This window comes from Antrostomus carolinensis, unplaced genomic scaffold (genome assembly GCF_000700745.2).
Source record: "Antrostomus carolinensis isolate BGI_N321 unplaced genomic scaffold, ASM70074v2 scaffold49266, whole genome shotgun sequence".
Classification (NCBI taxonomy): Eukaryota; Metazoa; Chordata; class Aves; order Caprimulgiformes; family Caprimulgidae; genus Antrostomus; species Antrostomus carolinensis.
The window spans coordinates 13,674-34,377 of NW_010323459.1; the positions used below are offsets into that span (position 1 = coordinate 13,674).

The 20,704-nt window shown below is 38.5% G+C and overlaps 1 protein-coding gene across 1 annotated transcript in view; it reads left to right on the plus strand.

Annotated features, from left to right (window-relative positions):
• The window catches only part of CBFB (core-binding factor subunit beta), a gene marked incomplete at its 5' end in the record, with an annotated part of 24,813 nt that extends 9,415 nt beyond the window's left edge, over nt 1-15,398 (plus strand). Inside the window, 2 exons of the mRNA XM_010170581.1 lie at nt 9,015-9,131; nt 15,267-15,398. Coding sequence (XP_010168883.1) covers nt 9,015-9,131; nt 15,267-15,398 — 249 coding nt within the window. The remainder of the gene's footprint in view (nt 1-9,014; nt 9,132-15,266) is intronic.
• Between the last annotated feature and the right edge of the window lie 5,306 nt (nt 15,399-20,704).

Consider the following 20,704-nt stretch of genomic DNA (forward strand, 5'->3'; position numbering starts at 1 on the left):
GCCTGTGCCAGCTAACGATCCCGCAGCCGAGACGGTCCCGAACCGAAACCCCGGAAGAGTGATCCCGAGTGATCCCCGAGAGAAGTGCCCTGTCTTCCGGTCAACCCTGGTTAATATACTGACATGACGTGATATGATATGGAATATTTCATTGGCACATCCAGATGCCAGTTTTGGGTTTTGCTCCTCACTGCGCTTCCCCCTCCCAGTCCTAATGCAGCTGTGAAGCAGACAAACACGGTGGCCTTGAGCTACAGCAGCAACTAAAAACATTGTTACTTTATCAGTGTTCTTCTCATGATAAGTCTGAACTGAAACACTGAAAGTAAAATACTACTATTCTAATTACTAAAAAGAAAATTAACTCTATCCTAGCAAAACCAGGACACATCTGGAAAATATATTCTATCAACGTGGCAGAAAACTGTGTGTGTGTCCCTGTTAGTTAACTCATTTTGTGAGCATAAGCATTTGTTAGTTAGATGCACGTGTACGTGCAGCAGCAAAACAACAGCAATCTCCTAGCAATATTTTGCTAGAAAAACATTATTCTTTTCAAATGTTACAGGAAAAAAATGTCTCTTTTCTAATGCGTGCTGTTTTGGGAGAGTAAATTTAAAATCCAGCCATCTTGCTCGTGTAGAATCTAGTGGTAAAGATCTGCTGATAAAAGACCCCGTAAAGTTCCACAGGGAGAACCCCAGCATGTATGTGCCTTTCAGATTATCCTTATATTCTGTTCCTGGCATTTTTTGTTGATTCTCAGTTCCAGCTTTGGGTTGTTTTTATCTTTTTTTGAAGATATGGAGTGAGTCTGAGCATGAGACACATCTCATGTTGGGAGGCATTAGACCTTTTTGTAGTGACACTGTAAAAGTGAGAAGCCAACTACTTTTTGCTTTGTATTAGGGGTGTTTTGGTGGTTTTGGTCAAGTGTAGAGTATGTTTCCTGCTCAGTCCAGCAGTTGCAATATTTTGGAACTGTGTCTGGAGATTTACTTGTTATGAAATGATGAGTATAATTTCTCTGCAGTAGCATTTTAGTATTTGTTGACTTCTAAGCATAAGCACTGACTAGTAATTTTAATCCAAGAATAAAACGCTGTCGTGCCCACAGGTTTTAATGGCATTTGTTCTGACATCCTTAATGTTTCATATCTGTTCTTAGTTATAGAATTGTTTTTTGGTTAACTGAAATAGTAACTTGCATAATTTAATGAAACACTGATCTGCTTTGGAAAAGGAGTCATGATTCCATAGTTGAGCTAGCAATGCAGAAAAAAAAACCCTAACAACAACCAAAAAAACCATAAAAATATCAGGTTTTCTAAAAATGACTTGTAAATTCTGTGCTGTAAAGCGAGGAAAATTTTTCTGATGTATTTTTTTTGAAGTTTGAGAAACCAAAACAAAAAGCATTCACTGTAGTACTTCAGTAATACAGGAAGCACGTTGAGAGAGAGTTTGTCGCAGCTCTGATACTACTTACAAAGACATTTTTGATGCGAGTCTGTCCGTGGATTTTTCTACATAGAATTGTAAAAATGGATTGTGCTGCCTCTGAATTTTTTTTTTCGGATGGGCATTTTCCAAGACTTTATTTGTAATAAACTCAGGTGATTTATATAAAGCATACTTAAAAATTGGCTGAAGTGCCTAATAGCAGGCCATCAGGTTTTGCTATGAATTTGAAAATTGAAGCACATATTTAGAGATGGTTTTCCAGTTGTGAATTGGAGTGCATTCTTTCCTGAGGGAATGCACTAAGGGAATGCTATCACTTGTTAGCCAGACACCTTCTGTTATAATTGAAGAGCTGAAATAGGGTTTTGTGTTGTTCATGTTCTTGAATAGAACTTATGGCATAAGTTGATTTTTTTTTTTTTATTTTTTTTTTAGTTTCTTTGGTTTTCCTTTGGCTGTGAAATGCCCTGAGCTAGTATTTCAAGCTGTATCTTGCATCACCTTTGACATTAGCGTGTGTAAATTCATAAGGTTCCATAGTGGGGGTGGGAAATGTATTTAAGAGTCTAAAGCTTGTATTAAAAAACCCTGTATTCCTCTGACTCCTGAATCTGACAGCTACACTATTTTGATAAAGGTCAGACTAAATTAAAAGACTTTTTGAGAAATTAAGTCATTGTTGCAACTTTTCTAACAGGCTTTAAGCTTTAAATTTATCTTAATAAGCTCCAGTGCACAGAAGCAAAATGAACAAGGGATATATTGCTCTAAAGGGAGGAAAACACAGGGGGTTTAAAATCTTTAACAACAATTTTACTTCTATACAACAACTCCCTGCAAATAATAGTCACATTAGCCCTGTGCTCAGCTATTCTTACTTCTTGCTATTAAAACACTAGTACAAGCTGTTAGCAATCCACGGGATATTTTGTATTTCAGCAAATTCTTTCCTTCAGGATATTTTGTTCCTCACAAGTTGGTGAGTTTATATTTCCATTGCTTTTTATGATCTTAAAACATTGTAGTATGAAAGACTATATTTACAACTTTTATTTTCTTCTCTTTTTTTTTTTTTTCTAAGCATAACAGTCTAGATTGAGTCTCTTAGCACATGTACTGTTTTGTTAGTGTTTCTGGTTTTGCTTTGAGGGATCAACCTTTCTCACAGCTGATGAAATAAAGTAACCCTATTTCATTTTGAATGTTAAGCTTTTTATTTCCAGAAATTCTTCTTGTGACCTGTAAAAACTAATGCCTGGGTGGTTGGTTTTTGGTTTGTGTTTGATTTTTGGGTGGGTGTATTATGGCATGTGTAGGTAACACGGAGGAAAAAGGAAAACTTAAAAAGCTGGAATGGGATTTTTCATGCATTGCCATAGGCCTGGTCATTCCTGATCTTACCAGCTTCTTATCAAATTATTTACATAGTTAAAAGTTGCAAGTGAAATGTCATTGTGTGGTCACAGAAAGGAAGAGCTCCAGGAACAGGTCACAGGTGGAGAAATGATGCTGTGCCCACCGTGGTGGCCCTGGGCATCCTGGCTGCTCCTTCCCAGGAGTCCCACGTTGCAGCAACTTATGAACCACCCAGGTCCTCTTGGTGATGGTGTGAGACAGTTGTGACATAGGTGCCACCCTTGAGAAACTTAGAGCTGTATTCATCTTGAAAGACACAGTTTGGTTGTCCATGTACAAGTGTTTAGGAGAGACTTTTGTTTTGCCAGGAAGTATCACTTCCTTTGTGTTTTTACAAAATACTGGAAGGTTTAAATTTTAAAAAAACTTCATTTCCATATAGTGGAAGCTGTTTCGAGATTTAGCTTTCACAGTGATTTAGGAAACATTTTCTGTTTGTGTTTAAAGGGTGAATAATGCTTTGAGGCATGAGACAGAAGGACTGATCTAAATTTGTTGGATTTTTGAGCTTTTATGGTTTGTAATGGTGTGTCTATTGTTCAAAGATTAAAAACACCAAAAAGTCAGTTTCACTCGTAGTGATTTTGTAAATGGGATTCTTTTCATCTGTTTCCATTTACTGCTTCATTCCCAGTCAAAACTGTGTTACAGAGGTTTTGTTTCAGAATTGAACCAACGAAGTCTAAGTGGTGTAAACTCTGTCTGTGACTTGATTAATTTTCATTAGTTTCTTTTAAACTAGGAGTGATCAGTATTTAAAAGTGTAGTCTGAAGCCTTGTATGGAGTTGTCAGGTTCTCCTTTAACTTCAGTTGTTATACTAAGGAAGATGCTACTGTGTTTTGCTCCCCAAATAATTGAGGATTTTAGTGTATAAACGCTGTTGCAAAGTTTTAGAAAAGCTTTTTTTTTCTTTTTTTTTTGCCTTTCATAGATTTCCTCTCACATGCTGTGCCCCCTTTTTTGAAACCCAGGCTAGCAACCCTTCTCTGACTATGATGTGCAAGCGAGAGCCTTGGTATTTGGGGAGGGAGGGCTGACTTAGCTTTATGCCAAATCTGTACGGTGAGATCACCACATTTTATTTATGAAAATATATATATGCTCCTTCGAGACTTCTGCTAAAGGAAGAAGATGAATACATGATTTCCTATTGAACATTTTGAATAGGTAGCCTGCTTTTACTTGGCAGCATATACAGACCGTGTTCAGAGAAGCTGAAATGATGAGGGTTGGCCTTTAACTGATTTATCTTTCTTTCTTGGAGTAAGTATTTACAGCTGTTTCTTTTTGAGTGGTCGGTGTTTCATATATGAAGTCAGCAGGCAGACTGCTGTTTAAATATTTAAAAGTGGGGTATGATTCAGGGAAGGGTGGGATCAAAACTGGGGCATACATACTTGGCTCAACTAAGAGAGAGGCAGCTTGTGTGAGCAGTTATGAATGGGCAGATGTGTGTGTGATGAGGCAGACGGTGAGTCAGAACTGAGCCTCTTCTCAAAGAACGTGTTTTCCTCCAGTGTGCTGGGAAAATGAAAACAGAAGGGAGGGGACTGCACCACTTCACTGAGGACTGGTGTTTCCTGGGAGGGTGAAGTTGGTCCCATCCCTGGCTGTTGTGAGCCTGCTGTGCTGATTCATTAGTCAGTGGGTGGTGAGAACTGTGTGCAATCTCTGGGGGAGGAAATGGCTTGGTTGCTTTAGGGAGAAGGAACATTTTCTGTAACTGCAGGATGTGTGGATGGAGCACACAGATAGCAAATCTACAGCACATCAGTTAAAAACCCCGGTGTTGTGAGATAAGGATTTACTAGAGGACTAAAATAGGATGTGAAACTGAGGTTTTGTGTCTTGTGCTCAAGTAAAGCAGCTCTTTTTAAAGTCATTGAGAATTGTCCTCTGTCTGCTTTGCTATATTCAAATGAAGTTTGGTTTTTAAAATATGAACAAATGGTGTTACAAGGAGCCACATCCCTGCCTATTTTTAACAACAAAGCTGACTTCAGGAGTTGGAGGAGAGGGTTGCTCATTTAAATGCAGATGAAAAAAAAATAACAGATTAGTTGAAGGAGTACAAAAAGGAAGGTGAGATACACTGTATGTTGAAGGTGTGGCACAGAGGCGTTTGAGATCAAGCCAGCTGGTAGGCTGAGAAAGCACAAACACAGCTCAACAACTTAGAGCCTGACTTCTTCATGCAGCACCTTCTGAAGTTTATGTGTGTTTATGGTGCTATTTGTTCTCCATCCAGATAATCTGCCAGGAGATAAGTGTCTACTCTTACTGTTTGTTCAGTCAGCAAGCAGAACGTTTGTTCTAACACCAAAAGCCTCATTCCAATGTAAAATTAACATCTCTACTTTTCTTGTTTAAAAAAATTCTAATGGGACTTTGATTTGTAGTAGGAGTTTGAAATGGAAGGTGGAGTTTGAGGTGAAATGGAACTCTTGGATAAATAGACAAAAATTCAGGTGGTATAAACTAGTAAAAACTGTGGATTTTAGTATGTGACAATTTACCTAAGTTTCCAGTATGTGGAAAATCAGGGTGTAAAATGAGGGAGAACTTAATCCCCTCTTTCAGCATATGTATAATAATGCTTAAGTTAGCGACACAGCCGTCTGCTGTCACTGTCAGAAGAGCCATAACTCATTTGCTTTATAGCAAATATATATTGGACTATAGTCTGAAAGGAAGCAGCTGTGTAACACCTCTTTTCCTCTTGCACATCCCTATAACGGTGGCTTATATGTAGCATGAAATTCATCCACTGAACACAAAATTGGTAATTCCCTGACTTCCAACCCCTCCTCCTTCCTTCTCCTCTCTAGTGCTTTTCACCAAAGGGTCTGAGTTTTACCAGACTGACTTCCAGATACTGTTATAAAAAGCACCCAGAGGTGTGGGGAGGATTTATGAAATTATAGAAATGCAGTTAATCTGGGGTTAGCAACAAAACCTTGAAAGAGTTATTCTAACAAAGACATCCTTTTATCTACTTCAGACAAATTGTATAGCTCAGAAATATTAAGGCGGGGGGGGGAAGTTGGGATCTTTATAGAAATAATGTGTCTTTTGCCTTTGCTCTCTTAGTGTGACTGTCTTAAGGCAACTTTCAGAATAGAGAATTCTAAAAGTTTTTAAAAGACAACTTTGTGCTGGATTTTGAGATGCCATAACAGATCATGTGCTCATAGACAAGAGCAGTAATTTATTAATAATTCTGTTAAGTTCGGAAATTGAAAGGGAACCAGCATGGCTTTATCTGAAAAGAAGGAAATATGTGGTTAAACGGTTTTGGCTACAGACAGTCTTAAGTGGTTTCCATTCTCCAGAAAGAGGAGAGGAGGGGGAAAAGGAGTCTATAAATTGCTTTCTCTAAAATAAAGGGAAAAGCACCAGTATGCTTTATCGTGTATTTTAATGAGAGCAAAGTTCCCGCATAAGCACATGCGGTTTCAATATGAATTAAACTAAATTTGAATGATTATATAGTAATTTCAAAACTCAGATATCTTGCCAAGGAATTCATGCTTTCAGAGGTGAAAAATGGTCGTTATCTGCATTGTGAAGACTTACTGAATCCAGTGGTGTAAGGCTGTAAGGGCTCTGATTGAGATGCAAGGGCAGAGTGCTTTATCTGGAAAGGTCAGGCTGCCTGCCAGGGCTTCACAAGCCGCTTTGTCAGTGGCTCAGCTGTTGGTCAGCGTGCTCAGGGCAGATAGCAGGCACCAGTAATCACATCGGCTCTGTCAACTCATTTCCCTTTTCCCCTTTGACTTCTGAAGACTTTCACAGAATTTCCAGCACTGCTCAGGCTTCTAGGTGATGCCTAAGGCATTGCATTCAAAGTACTGAGTCCTCAGTGGCCGCACCTGAGCTACCTGCTCTTTGCACTGAGCTGCTGGGCAACTTGAAAAGCTAGATTTTTGTCATCTGTAGGAAGTCCTGTGTAACTTTTGATGTCCCAGGCTTTTGTTCTTGGCCAGAAGGATAGAGGAGGCTAGATGAAAGGTAAACCCTACGTGAAGATCAGCAAAATGCTTGTTTGCTTTTGCAAAAACTAACTAGCATTAGACTACAGACTGTTTTGCCTTTACAGACCCATAGTTATGTTACACTGTTTTTTTTTTTCTTTTAAATTATTCTGCATTCTTTTTAGAAGAGGATGATTTTTGATACTAATAGCCTCTTTAACTGTCTTTCACTTCTAAACTAATTAAACACATCTCTTAAATTGATGGTGTGCACTTTGTTTATTTCTTGCAAGATGAATGAGTGAAGACTGCTGAAAGGGAGTAATGTTGTATTTTGTGTGTTTGAAATTATTAATCTTGAAATGAAGGCTGTGGGAGGTGGTCTCCTGGTAGTCCACCTCTTACTCATGCTGGTTCTGACACCTCTGCTCACAAGAGCTGTTGACCGGTAGATCTGTACCCTGCACAGCGCGCTGTCATCACAGAAGACATGGGTGAGATGACTTGCATAGCTAGTCTGTGAATACAAGGATGGACAACCAGTCTGTGCTCTCATAGTGGAGACCCTGCAGCAGTAGAGCTGGTACCAAGAAGATATGCTTGAACTAACCTTTGTTTCTTTATTGTTGAGCAGCAGCATATTGTACTAATTAAAACTCCTAGAGTATGTTGCTTCATACTGAAGTGTGATAAGCTGTAAAAATCAAGCTCAGAGATCAAACGTGTCTTTTAATTGGCAAATAACATGAAACCAACTGACAAACACTTAATGTTATTTATTCCCTCTCTTCCACTCAGGGATTATTACATTATCCATGTTGTTCAGTGCTTCATTTTACCAGGACAGCCTTTGCATCGGGAAGATTTACCTTCCTTCTGTACCTCCTGCATCTCTTTCTTTGCCTTTCCTTTTTCTGCTTGAGTGACCTTAGCTGATAAGTGTGGAACAGAGCAGGTAGGCACAGTCAGGGTGCTTTGAAATACGTTGTAGTGCGAAGTATCAGTTATACTTCTGAGGGGGATTTGCCAGAGGATTAATTTAAAGCTATTAAAGGAGGCACTGTTTGAAAATTCCCCTGCTTAGCTGGGCCACCCCTGAAGACCAAAAAGACTCGACAGGATTTTGAATGTCTAAATCTGAAGTGGGTGCAGGCATGTGTGCATGGTTTGCCTCTCTGGCAATTCAACATAGACAAACTTCTGTTCCATGAGGGTTTTGACTTGCCAAGGAGACTGAAATAACTACTGAAGGTTGATTTTTCTTCACAATTTAGGTAATTTTGCTGGCTTGGTTTGGGTTTTTTTTTTAAGGCTGATGTCATTAAATATTGGGTGTCAAACTCATTTAGTGTTGTATTTGCTTCTTTTTAAATTTCCTGTGTGGAGATTAATCTCTGGCCTTGAGAAGGGGAAATACTTCTGCTTAAATCACTGTTTCATCTACCGTTATCTAGATGTAGGGCCTTAAGCTCATGCATTATTCCTTGCTGCAGCTCAAGGCACATGTTGTGCACCTTGGGGCTCTAGGTGGGTTTTGATCATCTGGTGTTGCTTCTTTTGAAAAGCCTTTCACAAATGACAAAATAGAGACAGGAAGACTTCCTTATTTTTAGCGTGGTGTGTGTATATATAGAGTATTGTACTAAACTCTTGACTAGTTTGTAAATTTGTGGAGGACTGAAACTGGTGCTTTTTCTTTGTTGAAAGAGACCCTGTATTTGGGGTAAAATACAGTGCTTTTGGGGAATAGGAAAGCATGTGTTTAACCATTTAAATGTGCTATAAAGGATCTTCCTTGTCTGGCAGGACGCCGCTTTCTTTGTGACACAAAGGTAAGCTGACAAGAAAAACAGTTCCTTTAACTGAAAGCAGTAACAGGATTCTAACCAAATTCTGGTGCTTGCCAGTTCATAAAATGAGAACACAGTTTAAATTTATTCCATCCAGTACAGTAGGCAAAAGTTACAGCACTCACTTGATTAAAATGAGTTCTTGAAAAGGAGGCAGGAGAAGCTGTTAAGTGGAATCTTGTGTTACCAGCTGGTTTGGATGTTCTTCTAAGAACACATATAGAAGCTTCCTGCATCAGTATTTTCATCGTGCAGACATGTATGTAACTGTTTTCAAATTCCTAGCATGTATTTTGCTTTTATTTCAGGTGTACTTGAAGGCACCTATGATTCTCAATGGTGTCTGTGTAATCTGGAAAGGCTGGATAGATCTACAGAGACTGGATGGTATGGGCTGCCTGGAATTTGATGAAGAGAGAGCACAGGTAAGACAGTCTTCCCATGCCTTAAACATTTGTTCTTCTGGAAGCAAACAGGCAGTCAGGGATCAATCACACATTCTAATTTGCTTGTTTTCTGCCTTCACTTTGAGTTCAAATTCTGAAGAAAACTTACAGTATAGTAGTTCAGAAATGTGGTTGTAGCTAAGCTAGTGTTTTAATTAGCAAAATATTAGGGACAGGAGTCTGCTGTAGTTCACAACCTTGAATGATTTAGCACTGTTCCTGTGCTACAAAGTAGTAAATCTTACAAGTATTTGGAAAGCTGTGTCTAACTTTGAAACAATTTTAACTAGCAAGTCTGTTCTATCTCTTTACTTTAGAGTGGTTGGGTTTTTTTAAAGCAGCTTTTTGTTTTATTACATACTGGAAAGGGAGCATGAATAGGTTTTTTTCATTTGTTTTCTAACAGCAGTAGACTGCTCTGATAAAGTATGGCAGCTTTTGAGAACTTCTATCTACCTACTTCCTACCACCAAAGTGACTGTCTAGCAGCTGAATCTTTGGACACGCACAAGAACAAAGTAAACAGAGGAAATGACTTTTTAAGTGCCTATTACATATGTAAGGTTCACTTACACAGCTGTAGGGTTCCTTAATTTAGTCAGACTTGAGACATCTTTGCTTTTGAGATGCAGCTTGGTAACAAAGCTACTTAAACTGATATTAAAAGCTGCTCCACGAGGTTTATGTGGGCTTCCATATAGATCACCTGTGTCTGCAGTGGACAGTAAGTAGAATGTAGTAAACATCAGTTACCAGAGTTGTGACTTAGAATCTATATTTTACAGTGAACTCAGCTGTTCATTTCTGTAGTTTGATAATTTAGAAATGTTAGAATTATATGAAGGAATGGTCCAAAGTGCTACTGAAGCCAAGAGTTTAAGCATGCAGAGAAAAAAACAAGGCTGAGCAATTTCTTGCAGCTTTTTTTTTCTCTTCCCTCCCTGAGTTCTGTATTGGTACCCCAGCAAATAATTCTTAATAATTTACTCTGTACCTGTATATAGCCATTTTCTTCCAACTTCTCTCTGAAGACTTCTTCTTTCACCCAAGACCATCATGAGTTCTCCTAACTTTTCTGGAAACTTGAGTAATTCACTTTGAACCACTGTTCAATGTCTCCTAATTGGTAACTGTCTTTTTCATCTTGATAGCATAATAAAAATGGAGCTTTCTGTATCTCCTTCATTTTGTTCCCTTAAACTTGGGAACCCAAAGCAACTCACTTATGGTGAATAATTGAACTGGTTTGTGTGACACTGGTGATTCCCTTTGTCTTTGTTTCACCTCGTGTATGTCATACATATGGGTCATTTTTGCAAAAAATTAATATTCACACAAACTGATTGTTTTTCTGAATTCCCTTTACTTTCCCTTTGTGCCCTCTGAGGGGTTGTGCACTGGAACTGATTTAAATAAGGGTGCTTTTTCTGTTTCCACTGTGTGCCTCGTTCTCAGCCCTCACTTTCTTGGGGTTTCCCTTTTAGTTTTCTGCCGCCACAGCTGGTTAACAAACAGGAACCCTTTGATAGCACCTAAATACCAAGAGCACCCTCTGTTCCAGGCATGCAGAACTGGAGGGCATATTGATTAACCTCTTTCTGTTCAAGAGCTGGAAATGTTCAGCTGAAATTTTATATGGCGATATGTACAGTTGCAAGCTTTGTGGTGCCCTGCCTCTCCCTAATTTAAGAAACTTAATTTGCATGTTCATGAGATTGTGTTACTGTGACTGTGTTCTGGGTTAAATAGAAACACTTTGTGTCCAAACAGTGTCTTTGAAATAGTCCTGCCACTGTTTGTTAATCCACAGAACCAAGCTTTTACTTGAATGCTACTATTTGCTGTGGCATTCACTTCTTCCAAAGCAGGGCATCTGAGCTAGTTGAGTTCATGTTGCAACAGCAGTGTTTTCTTTGGAAAGAGAGAAACTGCTGTAGACTCCATTGATTAGAAACCCTTTAGACTGTAATGGCTTACAAAGCAAGGTCAAATGTAGACCCCTGAGGATTGTGCAAGATAAATCCCAAGATTCATAATTGAATGATAGGTAAAACAAAGTCACGTGGCCTCTGAACTGAGAGGAGACAGATTGGAATGTGTGCTCACAATGAGATAGTGTCACTCTTTTCCAAAATTGGGCAGTGGTCAGGTGAACTGTAGGTTCAATTTTTATCTTTTTAATTTCCCAATAAATATTCTTGCATGCCCTCAGATTATTTTATTTTCCTGATGTGTATACGCTATCTTAACTAAACTTAAAAATTCCTTTCTGTTGTCTCCAGAAAGTGTTTGTGCACTGGGCATGTGATTTATTCTTACTGGGGTTTTTTTGGTGAGGGAATGTATGCATGCTCTCAGGCGTCAGTGCTGTCTTGAATTTTGAGTATAGGGTGCTGAGCTGGAAGTATTACACAGTGGGGATCTAGAGAGATATGTTTGCACTCAGTTACAGGTGTGTAATTTGTTTTCAGTTCATGTTTCTCAGTTATTATTTGCTCTGGTAGTAGTACCCAAGAGTTACTGGTGTCATAAGGCACTATACAAACACTGAGAAGTAGCTGCACCCTGGATGTTGTGTAGTGGTTTTTATGTATGTGTTAGTATTGTTTGGGCAATCTTTTACATCCTTCAATTTCCTTTTTCCTGTGTCTATCCTCTTGCTTCCTTTTTTAAAAAAACTCTTTTAATGTTGCTAGTGGTAATTGACCTAACTGCTGACTTTGGTCCCAAAATAATGCTGATATCAGGGCAGGTTTCAGTGCCTCGTACTAAGCCTGTGGTACCCACTGTCTTTTTTTAATCAGAGGTTGTGTTGGCATGCACCCACCCCCCTCTACACACCCCTTACTCCCGTTTTCTGGAAGGCTTGCCTCATACAAATGTAATACTTTTGCATTTTCCTATCTCTTACCACTTTTTACTAATACTTGGATCAGGTAAAATTTTTCTTTGCTGCTGCGCTTTGGAAATTAAATTATCCTTCATCAGGTCAAAAAATATTTTAGGAAGAATAACCACATGCATAACAATAAAGTGCTTTTAATTCTAACTTTGAAACTAGTGTTCTTGCTATTTATTCATAGCATGTTGATGTCTTACTACTAACTTTGCTTTTTGTTACTGGGAGAGCCTCATTCAGTTGCTTGTTCAGATTTCAGTGGACTGAGACACACAAAGCTCTAAATAGGTGCTTGAGTATCTTCCCCATTTGGGGCTGAAATTTCCCTGGATTTGATATTTATCTTGAGTGTCACTAATAGACTGTTTCTGTCCTCACTACTTTTGTACCTCTCCTGTAGTAGCACATTCTTGCTATGTAGATTTGGTAATTAGAAATGATTGTTCTCACAAAGTCTTTTCCTACCAGACTTCTGGTCAGTGTGGGGGTGTATGTGTATGGGGGTGTGTGAGCTGCTCTCATTTTTTCTGGGTTGAGGGATTTGTTTTGTTCTGTTCTCATGTTGATATGGCTCATATTTTGCTTATTCTTCTTTTTCTGAGTAGATTCATACCAGGATGAATTTTTACTGATTAAAGCAAAGATGAATAAACAATTGGGCTTTATAAAGCTAAATTTGCAAGGCTATAATTACTAGATTTGGGTGACATTTGGAAAAAGGTTTGTTAAACTCCTGTTGTAAGAAAATCCTGAGACACTTTTTAATTTCTGTTATAACACACCACCAAGAGTAGAGCAGAATTTTTTTTTTACTTAAAAATATATTGAGGCGCTTTTTTTTCCCCCTTTCTGAGACATTATAGAATCATAGAATGGTTAGGATTGGAAGGGACCTTAAAGATCATCTAGTCCCACCCCCTCTGCCATCAGCAGGGACACCTCCCACTAGACCAGGTTGCTCAAAGCCTCATCCAGCCTGGCCTTAAACCCTTCCAGGGAGGGGCAGCCACAGCTTCTCTGGGCAACCTGTTCCAGTGTCTGACCTCCCTCACAGTGAAGAACTTCTTCCTAATATCTAATCTAAACCTCCCCTCTTTCAGCTTAAACCCATTTCCCCTTGTTTTGTCATTAACTGCCCTTATGAAAAGTCCTTCACCAGCTTTCTTGTAGGTCCCCTTCAGGTACTGCAAGGCCGCTATAAGATCTCCCCGGAGCCTTCTCTTCTCCAGGCTGAACAGCCCCAACTCTTTCAGCCTGTCCTCATAGGAGAGGTGCTCCAGCCCTCGCATCATCCTGGTGGCCTCTTCTGGACTTTTTCTAACTGGTCCATGTAAAAAAGAAATAATAATGATCCTTCCGCAGGAAAGGATCCGCTGAAACCAATGTTTCAGCTGTCAACATGTGTTCATTCTGGATGTCAACATAATGATTCTTCTCTTTTTCTAGATTTCTAAATTAGTTTCTAAATTAGTTTCTTTTGGTTATGACCACTTCTTTAAAATTTTCTAGCTGAGGCTATATGTTATTTCATATAACCACTTTTATTTCATGACCACTTTAAATGATAGTAAAAATACAAAAAATCTTTTATTAAAAAAAAAATCTGATTTAATTTAAGTCTGTTTTAAAAAAAAAAGTAATAAGGATGTGTGTAGCTTCTGAAAATTACAAATAAGGCAGCTTTTCTGCAGTCATCTGGGAGACGAGCATATCTATTTTATCTCTATCCTTCTGCATTATTAAGAACAAACTTACTTTCCACTGTCTGACCTTGGTTGCTGTGCATTGCATGAATGCTAAGATAGCTATAAAGGACCAAATTCTACTTTTAAAAGTAGCAGGTAGTGTTAAAATGTTTATCTTGTTGGCAGCTTTGAACATGTCCTTTCAGCGCAGCTTTCCGGGAAGCTGTGGATTGACAGACGTTTGTATTTAAGTGTGTTAGGCCACGAGAGACACTCATTCACATCACTTCACAAAGTACCTCCAGGGTGTGCGATTGTGCCCTTGGCAAAAAAAGCAATTTAACATTCTCTCAGACTAGAGATGCTTTACCTTAAATTAAAAAATTTATGCGCTTAATCCCTTGGTATATTAAAATTTAGTTGGGTTCTCAACTTTTTCTTTTTTTGTCCTCTAACAGTCAAGGTTAGGATTTTTATTTTTTTTAATCTATGGACTTGAAAATAACATCTGTGTTGTATGTGGGAATCATAAGCAGAGTTAGCAGTAATTATAGCTGAGGAGTTAGGAGGTGGGAGAAGCAATACAGTTTATCCCGTACTGTTTTGTGGCACCTCTTTAGACTTCTCCATTCTGAACACTTTAAGAGTCTGGTGGGGAGCAGAACCATCTATATTCATTCTGAGCAAAATATGTGCTAAAGGGTCTCTCTAAGAGAAATTGTAACCCAATTAATAATGGCTTACATATTAATAACACTATTTAAAACCTTTTCTAGCAGAAAATTTGATTCAAATGATTTTTTTGAGCATCAGTTTATTAAATCTATTCCTGTGCATAAGCCACTGTTGAAAATTAAATAAACAGGGCTATTGAAAACCTCCAGGTTTCTTCTGTATTATGTGTGAATATCTACCAGTTAGTGGAGGAATAACTTCTGCTTTGCACTTTCTAATGCATATAAATTTAAATAATTTAAATGATACATAAAGGTCACAAATGTTCACACTCATGCACCTTCAGCAGCTATTGATAAAATGAAGGATTTATTTGGTTTGTAACTTAGATAAAACTTTTTTTTAATGATAGAGAATTAAATAACCATTATTTATGTAGTTATGCTAGTGAACTCTTTCTAGATATAGTTGTGAATACTGTCTTCAAAATTACTTTTCTAAGGAGAATAAAATGTATTGCCCCTTTCATATAACTTCTGAGGATTCCTAGCTGCTTTTTTTTAAAAAAAAAAAAAAGAAAAACCTCAGCTTTTTAAACTTCCTTTGAAAAGCAATTCTCCTTTGAAAATATATTTTAGTAGTAGCTACATTGCAGCTTTAGTTCTCTACTGCAGTGGTGAAGGTGAGTATTATTTCATTAACCTCTATTGGCATTTGCTGGAGCTCATCTGTGTTCTGGCAGATCCTGTAGGACATACTTGTCTTTGCCAAGTGATCCCTAATATTCAAAAGAAATGTGATCTTGTAGAAATGAGGGTAGCCTTTTGTGTCACTCTGTGTTGTCTGGTTTGGTAGCAGGAGGATGCATTGGCACAACAAGCCTTTGAAGAAGCTCGGCGAAGAACTCGTGAATTCGAAGATAGAGACAGGTCTCATCGGGAGGAAATGGAGGTGAGGGTTTCACAGCTGCTGTCAGTAACTGGTTAGTACTTTCCCAAAACTTTAGATTGTTTACATTTATTTGTCTGTTTTTACCATGTTGTGTATTTTCCGTTTGTTGTTCAGTGTTGTCATATAAAGACTGCAAAACGCATTGTTGTTAACTCTCATTAAATGAACTTCAAGTTTTTGAAGTTTTGATAAGCATTCTCTGATTTTTATCCTTTTTTTCCTTTCTGTAGGTGGCCTTTTCTGTGGGTAATTAAGCTGTAAGGATACATTTGTTCACAGAGCTGCCATCTCTCTGTCAAAGGATGCTTTAATGGCAGAGAGCGGGATCTTTTACCCCATGCATTTCTCATGAACACAGGAAAGGCTTTTGCAGCTGTGGGCACATTATTTTGTAACTCGCTGTCCTATGTTGTGGGAAACGTTACCAGTTAATTTAATCAGATGCTACAGTCTTCTTTCTTGTACAGGCTGGTTTTATTTTCCTCTCACCTTTTTCTTAGTGGCAGGGAGTCTTACTACTCTCTCACTTCACTGGTGTAGTTCCCCCTATCTTATTCTTTGCTTCTTTAGGGCCCCACAGTCTTGAATCTTTTTCTTTCTTGATGAGAGCAGAGATTACTGGGATCAAGAAAAGAGGAGCCAGAAAAGGGAATGGAAACCAGCTGCTCGGAGATGTCAGAAAGGCAAAAGCTGTAAGAGGATGAGTAATACACAAGGAGAGTTGGCAAGTTAAGGCAGGCTGTAGGTCAGGCAGAGAATAGGGAGAAAACAGAAACACTTTGAATTTCTCTCCCTTACCAACTGTTTCCTGCTTCATCAGTGCAGCTTGACTTTACTATAATCAAATATGTCAGAAGCATTCTGCTGCTTCTCAGGTTTTTAGGAAATTTGATTATTGTTATTGCTAAGCTACTTTTCCTCTGGCATCCTTACTGATAAAAGAGATGATTAGACAGACTTTCTTCCCTTGCAAATACAATTGGAAGACCCTGACCATGAGATGGAGAGGGAAAAGGCAGATGCAGAGAATAATACCTCTCACTTTGAAGGGACGGCTGGTGTGCATCTATTTGCAAACTCTGATGTTGCCAGGTCAGATACCAGCTGTAGCAAAGGTAAAGTCCCTGCCTTGGAGGCCTGACTACTAGTGTGTCCTTGGAGCAGCAGCTAGACCACCTGAATCATTCTGTCACAGCATAGCTGGAACCTGCTTTGTAAGTTCAGTTTAAAAGAAAGGTAGAATTAACTTAAAGCTGTTTGTGAAGATCTGTGGCAGCCTGCCTTAATTTTAACAACACAGTAGGAGCTTTAAGCCCAGCCTTATGTCCTTGACCTCAATTTACTTCAAGCTTTTCTTGATTTATTTTCCTTTACTGTGCCCTTCTTTCCCACTCCTTTTACTATAGAGAAGCAGCCGTGTGCTTACTGAATGCTGAAGGCTAAAAATGAGGCTTTCTGAAATAACTTCTGGAGTTCTGTGAGACTTATTATTTTCTCTGAGTGTAGAAAACACTTATTTGCAGCTAGGATGTGCAAGAACTCTTTCAATTAACAGTGAGATTGAAGTAATATCAAGCATCTGGGGCTTCGTGACAGACATCAAAACTTGTGACACTGAGACACAAAAAGCAACATCCCTGGCCAGCTGCAGGAGCTGGATTCAATAACTTCTGAAAAGGCTCTAGCTTTTAATAAGACAGCAGGCAGTTGTTATTAAATGATGTCCTTATTAGCTGCCTGTACCCATTTTCTCTTAAAACAGCAATAATCATTGTCCCAGCTCTAAGGCACTGGCCTAGGTCACCTACAGAAAGGAAGAAAAGGAAAAATTACTGATTTGAAATATGTTTAAGCAGAATGAAAAATATTGTCAAAGGTACTTCAAATTTATGTGATGTCAAATACAGGTTTTTAATAATTGCAATACGTTTTGTTATGCATACTGTATTTTTTTATTTTACTGTACATGTTTAATATGTATAACCAAGAGATCTTTGCCTTAATTACTTGTAGTTCTGTAATTGGTTTTTACATTTCAGTTTTCATTTGTGTGTTTGGGGAAAAGTGTCCTGGTCACATATCTGGAATTTTCACAGATGAGCTTTTGCACTCTGGATCTTAGGACTGTATAAAAATCAGGGTCTGTTGGAGCGAGGCAGGGGAGAGAGTGGAGATAGACTTAGTGTGTTCCTAAGGAGGAATCCCATTTCCAAACCATTCATTGTTTCCCTGACATTCACTTCAGTTGTATTCTAATGCTGCATTCAGGCAGAATCAAGTGAACTTTAATCAGTAAGCACTTAAATAAGGTGCTCATGATCATCATATAGAATTCTCAATAGAAAGCAGTGCAGAAATATGCATTCCCATGTTTGTTGTATTTATGGCCTGTATTGGATTTTCCAATGCTCATGTGCTCTGTCAGCTTGGAAATACAGTTTGTCAGTTGTACCCTTTTGACAGCTGCATTGCTGACAGCTATAAAAACATCAGTCCCAGCTCTATTGTGTGCTCTTTGTGCCATTTCAGTGGGTCAAATAGCATCTTTGGTTGCTTCAAGATTTCTATAGGGCAGCTAGAAAAGGTGGGTTCTAAGTTTGCTGTGTGAATTTTTACATCTCTTAGACTACACACAGCTAGAGATCCCTTCAGCATAATCTTTTTAATCATATCTACACCTTTAATCGTTACTAAAGCTTAATTTTTTTGCTTTCCTACTAAGCTTGGCATGGAGAGTAAAACTCAGAATTGCCAGACCTGGAACAGGATTTAATCAGTGTTGAAGATTGCTTTAGGAATTGCAACGCTGTATAAAATCAGGATATTTCAGACAGTAGAATTAGAGCTGAAATGTCTTTAATAGAGACCAGATTCTGCTTCAGTGGGGGAGGGAAGGGGAATCCTGCAATATTCTACCCACTCCTACCCAAAACAGAGGCGCCAGCTCTTTGGAAACATTTATCCATCCAAAGCCTGGCAGCATATGAAAATAATCAGATTCAGTTCTTTATTTATACAGCTTTCTGTGTAGAAAAGATTCTCTATTCTAAGTCTCTCTGTAGACTTTTAAAACAAAGTGGTGTATATATCCTTGCTTAGAAGTGATCAGCAAAAGTTGAAAACAGTTAAAATGGCATGTAGGTGGTAGCTGCATATTAGAATGGTGATACTTTGAAGGAATAATTGCTATGCTAATTTTCATTTTAAGTATGCTAAACCCCCCCCCCTGTCCAATTAAAAACAAAACAAACCAAAAACAACCATCAGAGTGCTGTCAGATTTTTTGCCTTCCCTTCATCACATAGTACCCCTTCAATTGATGGCTTCATTAGCACAACACATCTTTATTTTAATGAACATATTCTTTGCATCTGAGGGCAGAATCAGTAGTGGTTGGTCGGTTGTGCTTGAATTTCCAGAAGTGATCACATTTTTGTGCAATTACAGCATTCCTGTAATGTAAATAGGGTGTGAGTGGATTTAGGATTTTTCACCAAAGTTTTTTAAGTGCCTCTGAGTCGAACTGTGTATTTTTAACATAGTTTCAGTTTTGAATATGAGATACTTTGGGGTTTTTCTGTCAATTTATGTAGCTTGGTCACATCAGATACCGCAAATCCTGCCGCACTGCTCAGGGTTCTTTTGTTTCAAAGATGCTTTTGAAGTCGGTGAGTGTTTTTAATTAATGCCTTCAAAATTAATAATGTATTCCAATGGCTTTCACTTTTACAAAAACATTGGAATGCTGAGACAGTAAATGTCTAATGATACAGGTGAAGAAAGACCTTATCCCCAGTTAAAGACTACTGTAAAAATAAATGATTGCATGGAGCTTTGTAAGTTTAGGAGCACTGAGCTACTTGGCAAACTTGCACTTTTTGGTGTTCTGCAGAAATTACTGTGAGGTTGCTGTCTAGATGTGCTTGAATCTTCCAGTGAAAACTTTGTTGCTTTTTATTCAGTGTTTTGGCCATAGCAGCATGATGCAAAATGCATTTCACTGCCCAGAATGACTTTGAGAGATTGAAACAGCCCCTAGTTGGTGAAATTAGAATATATTGAAAGGAATGGCCTGTGTTCAATCCAGAAAAGCAGCAAGCAGGTGCCTCCTGCCAGCGCTTCAGTGGAGCAGAGGGGACAAAGAGGAGGATTTTCAAGGAGATGAATCATAGAATTACAGACTGATTTGGGTTGGAAGGGACCTCAAAGCTCATCCAGTCCCAACCCCTCTGCCATCAGCAGGGACACCTTCTACTAGACCACGTTGCTCAAAGCCTCATCCAGCCTGGCCTTGAACACTTCCAGGGAGGAGCAGACACAGGTTCTCTGGCCAACCTGTGCCAGTGTCTCACCACCCTCACAGTGAAGAACTTCTTCCTAATATCTAATCTGAACCTCCCCTCTTCCAGTTTAAACCCATTTCCTCTTGTTCTGTCATTAACTGCCCTTAGAAAAAGTCCTTCCCCAGCTTTCTTGTAGGCCCCCTTCAGGTATTGGAAGATAGATGAAGATAAGGGGCTACCTTGTGTGTTGCTGTGTGCAGATAGGTTGTTGTTTGGTTTTTGTTTTGGTTTTTTTATGGAGGTTTATTTTGTATAGGCAAATTATATCTTCAAAACTGAAGTGATCTATTTGAGTGCACAGTTTGTCTTACCTATGGTACTCCTGAGCTTAGCTAAAGATGTTCTACTAATGGCTTTACCTAGGGGTGGGCTGGATCTCTTCTCAGTTTTCCACTGCAGTTTATTCAACAATCATTTTTTAAATGTTGTGTTTTTCTATTTTGCATTCATTTCCCATGTTACTGCCATGCTCTTTGTTTTAACAACACCATGAGTAAAGAGGAAGAGTGGTTTGCTCTTCCCTGAAACGGTCCAGTCTAGTAATCTGTCTGTTTGTGGTCTTGTGCTAAATATAAATTACATTAATGGCCGAGCAGAGCCATTTTAGGAAACTGCATGAAATTCCCATTTCAAAAACCTTTATTTTGCTGAAAAATATTTTTTTCTGCTAGAAAATACCTCTCAATACAAAGCACCAAAAAAACCTACCAGCCCCACTGGTTAAAAATTGCTGGAGTAAAAATTTACATAAATTTTGAATACTCAGTCCTGCTCTAGGTTTCTACCCAATTTTGCTGTTGGGAATTATGAGTTGAAATGGGAGAGATGTATTTAATTTAATAGTGCTGAAGTTGTGAACGCCTAGAAAATAGGATTTTTCTACAGAAATATGAACAGTTCCATTTTGTTTTAAAAAAAAAATCACATACTAGGACTAACTTTCCTTTTCTTCCAAGATTCTAGGCAGCAAAGTTATTCTTGCTTCTTTCTTAAAAAAAA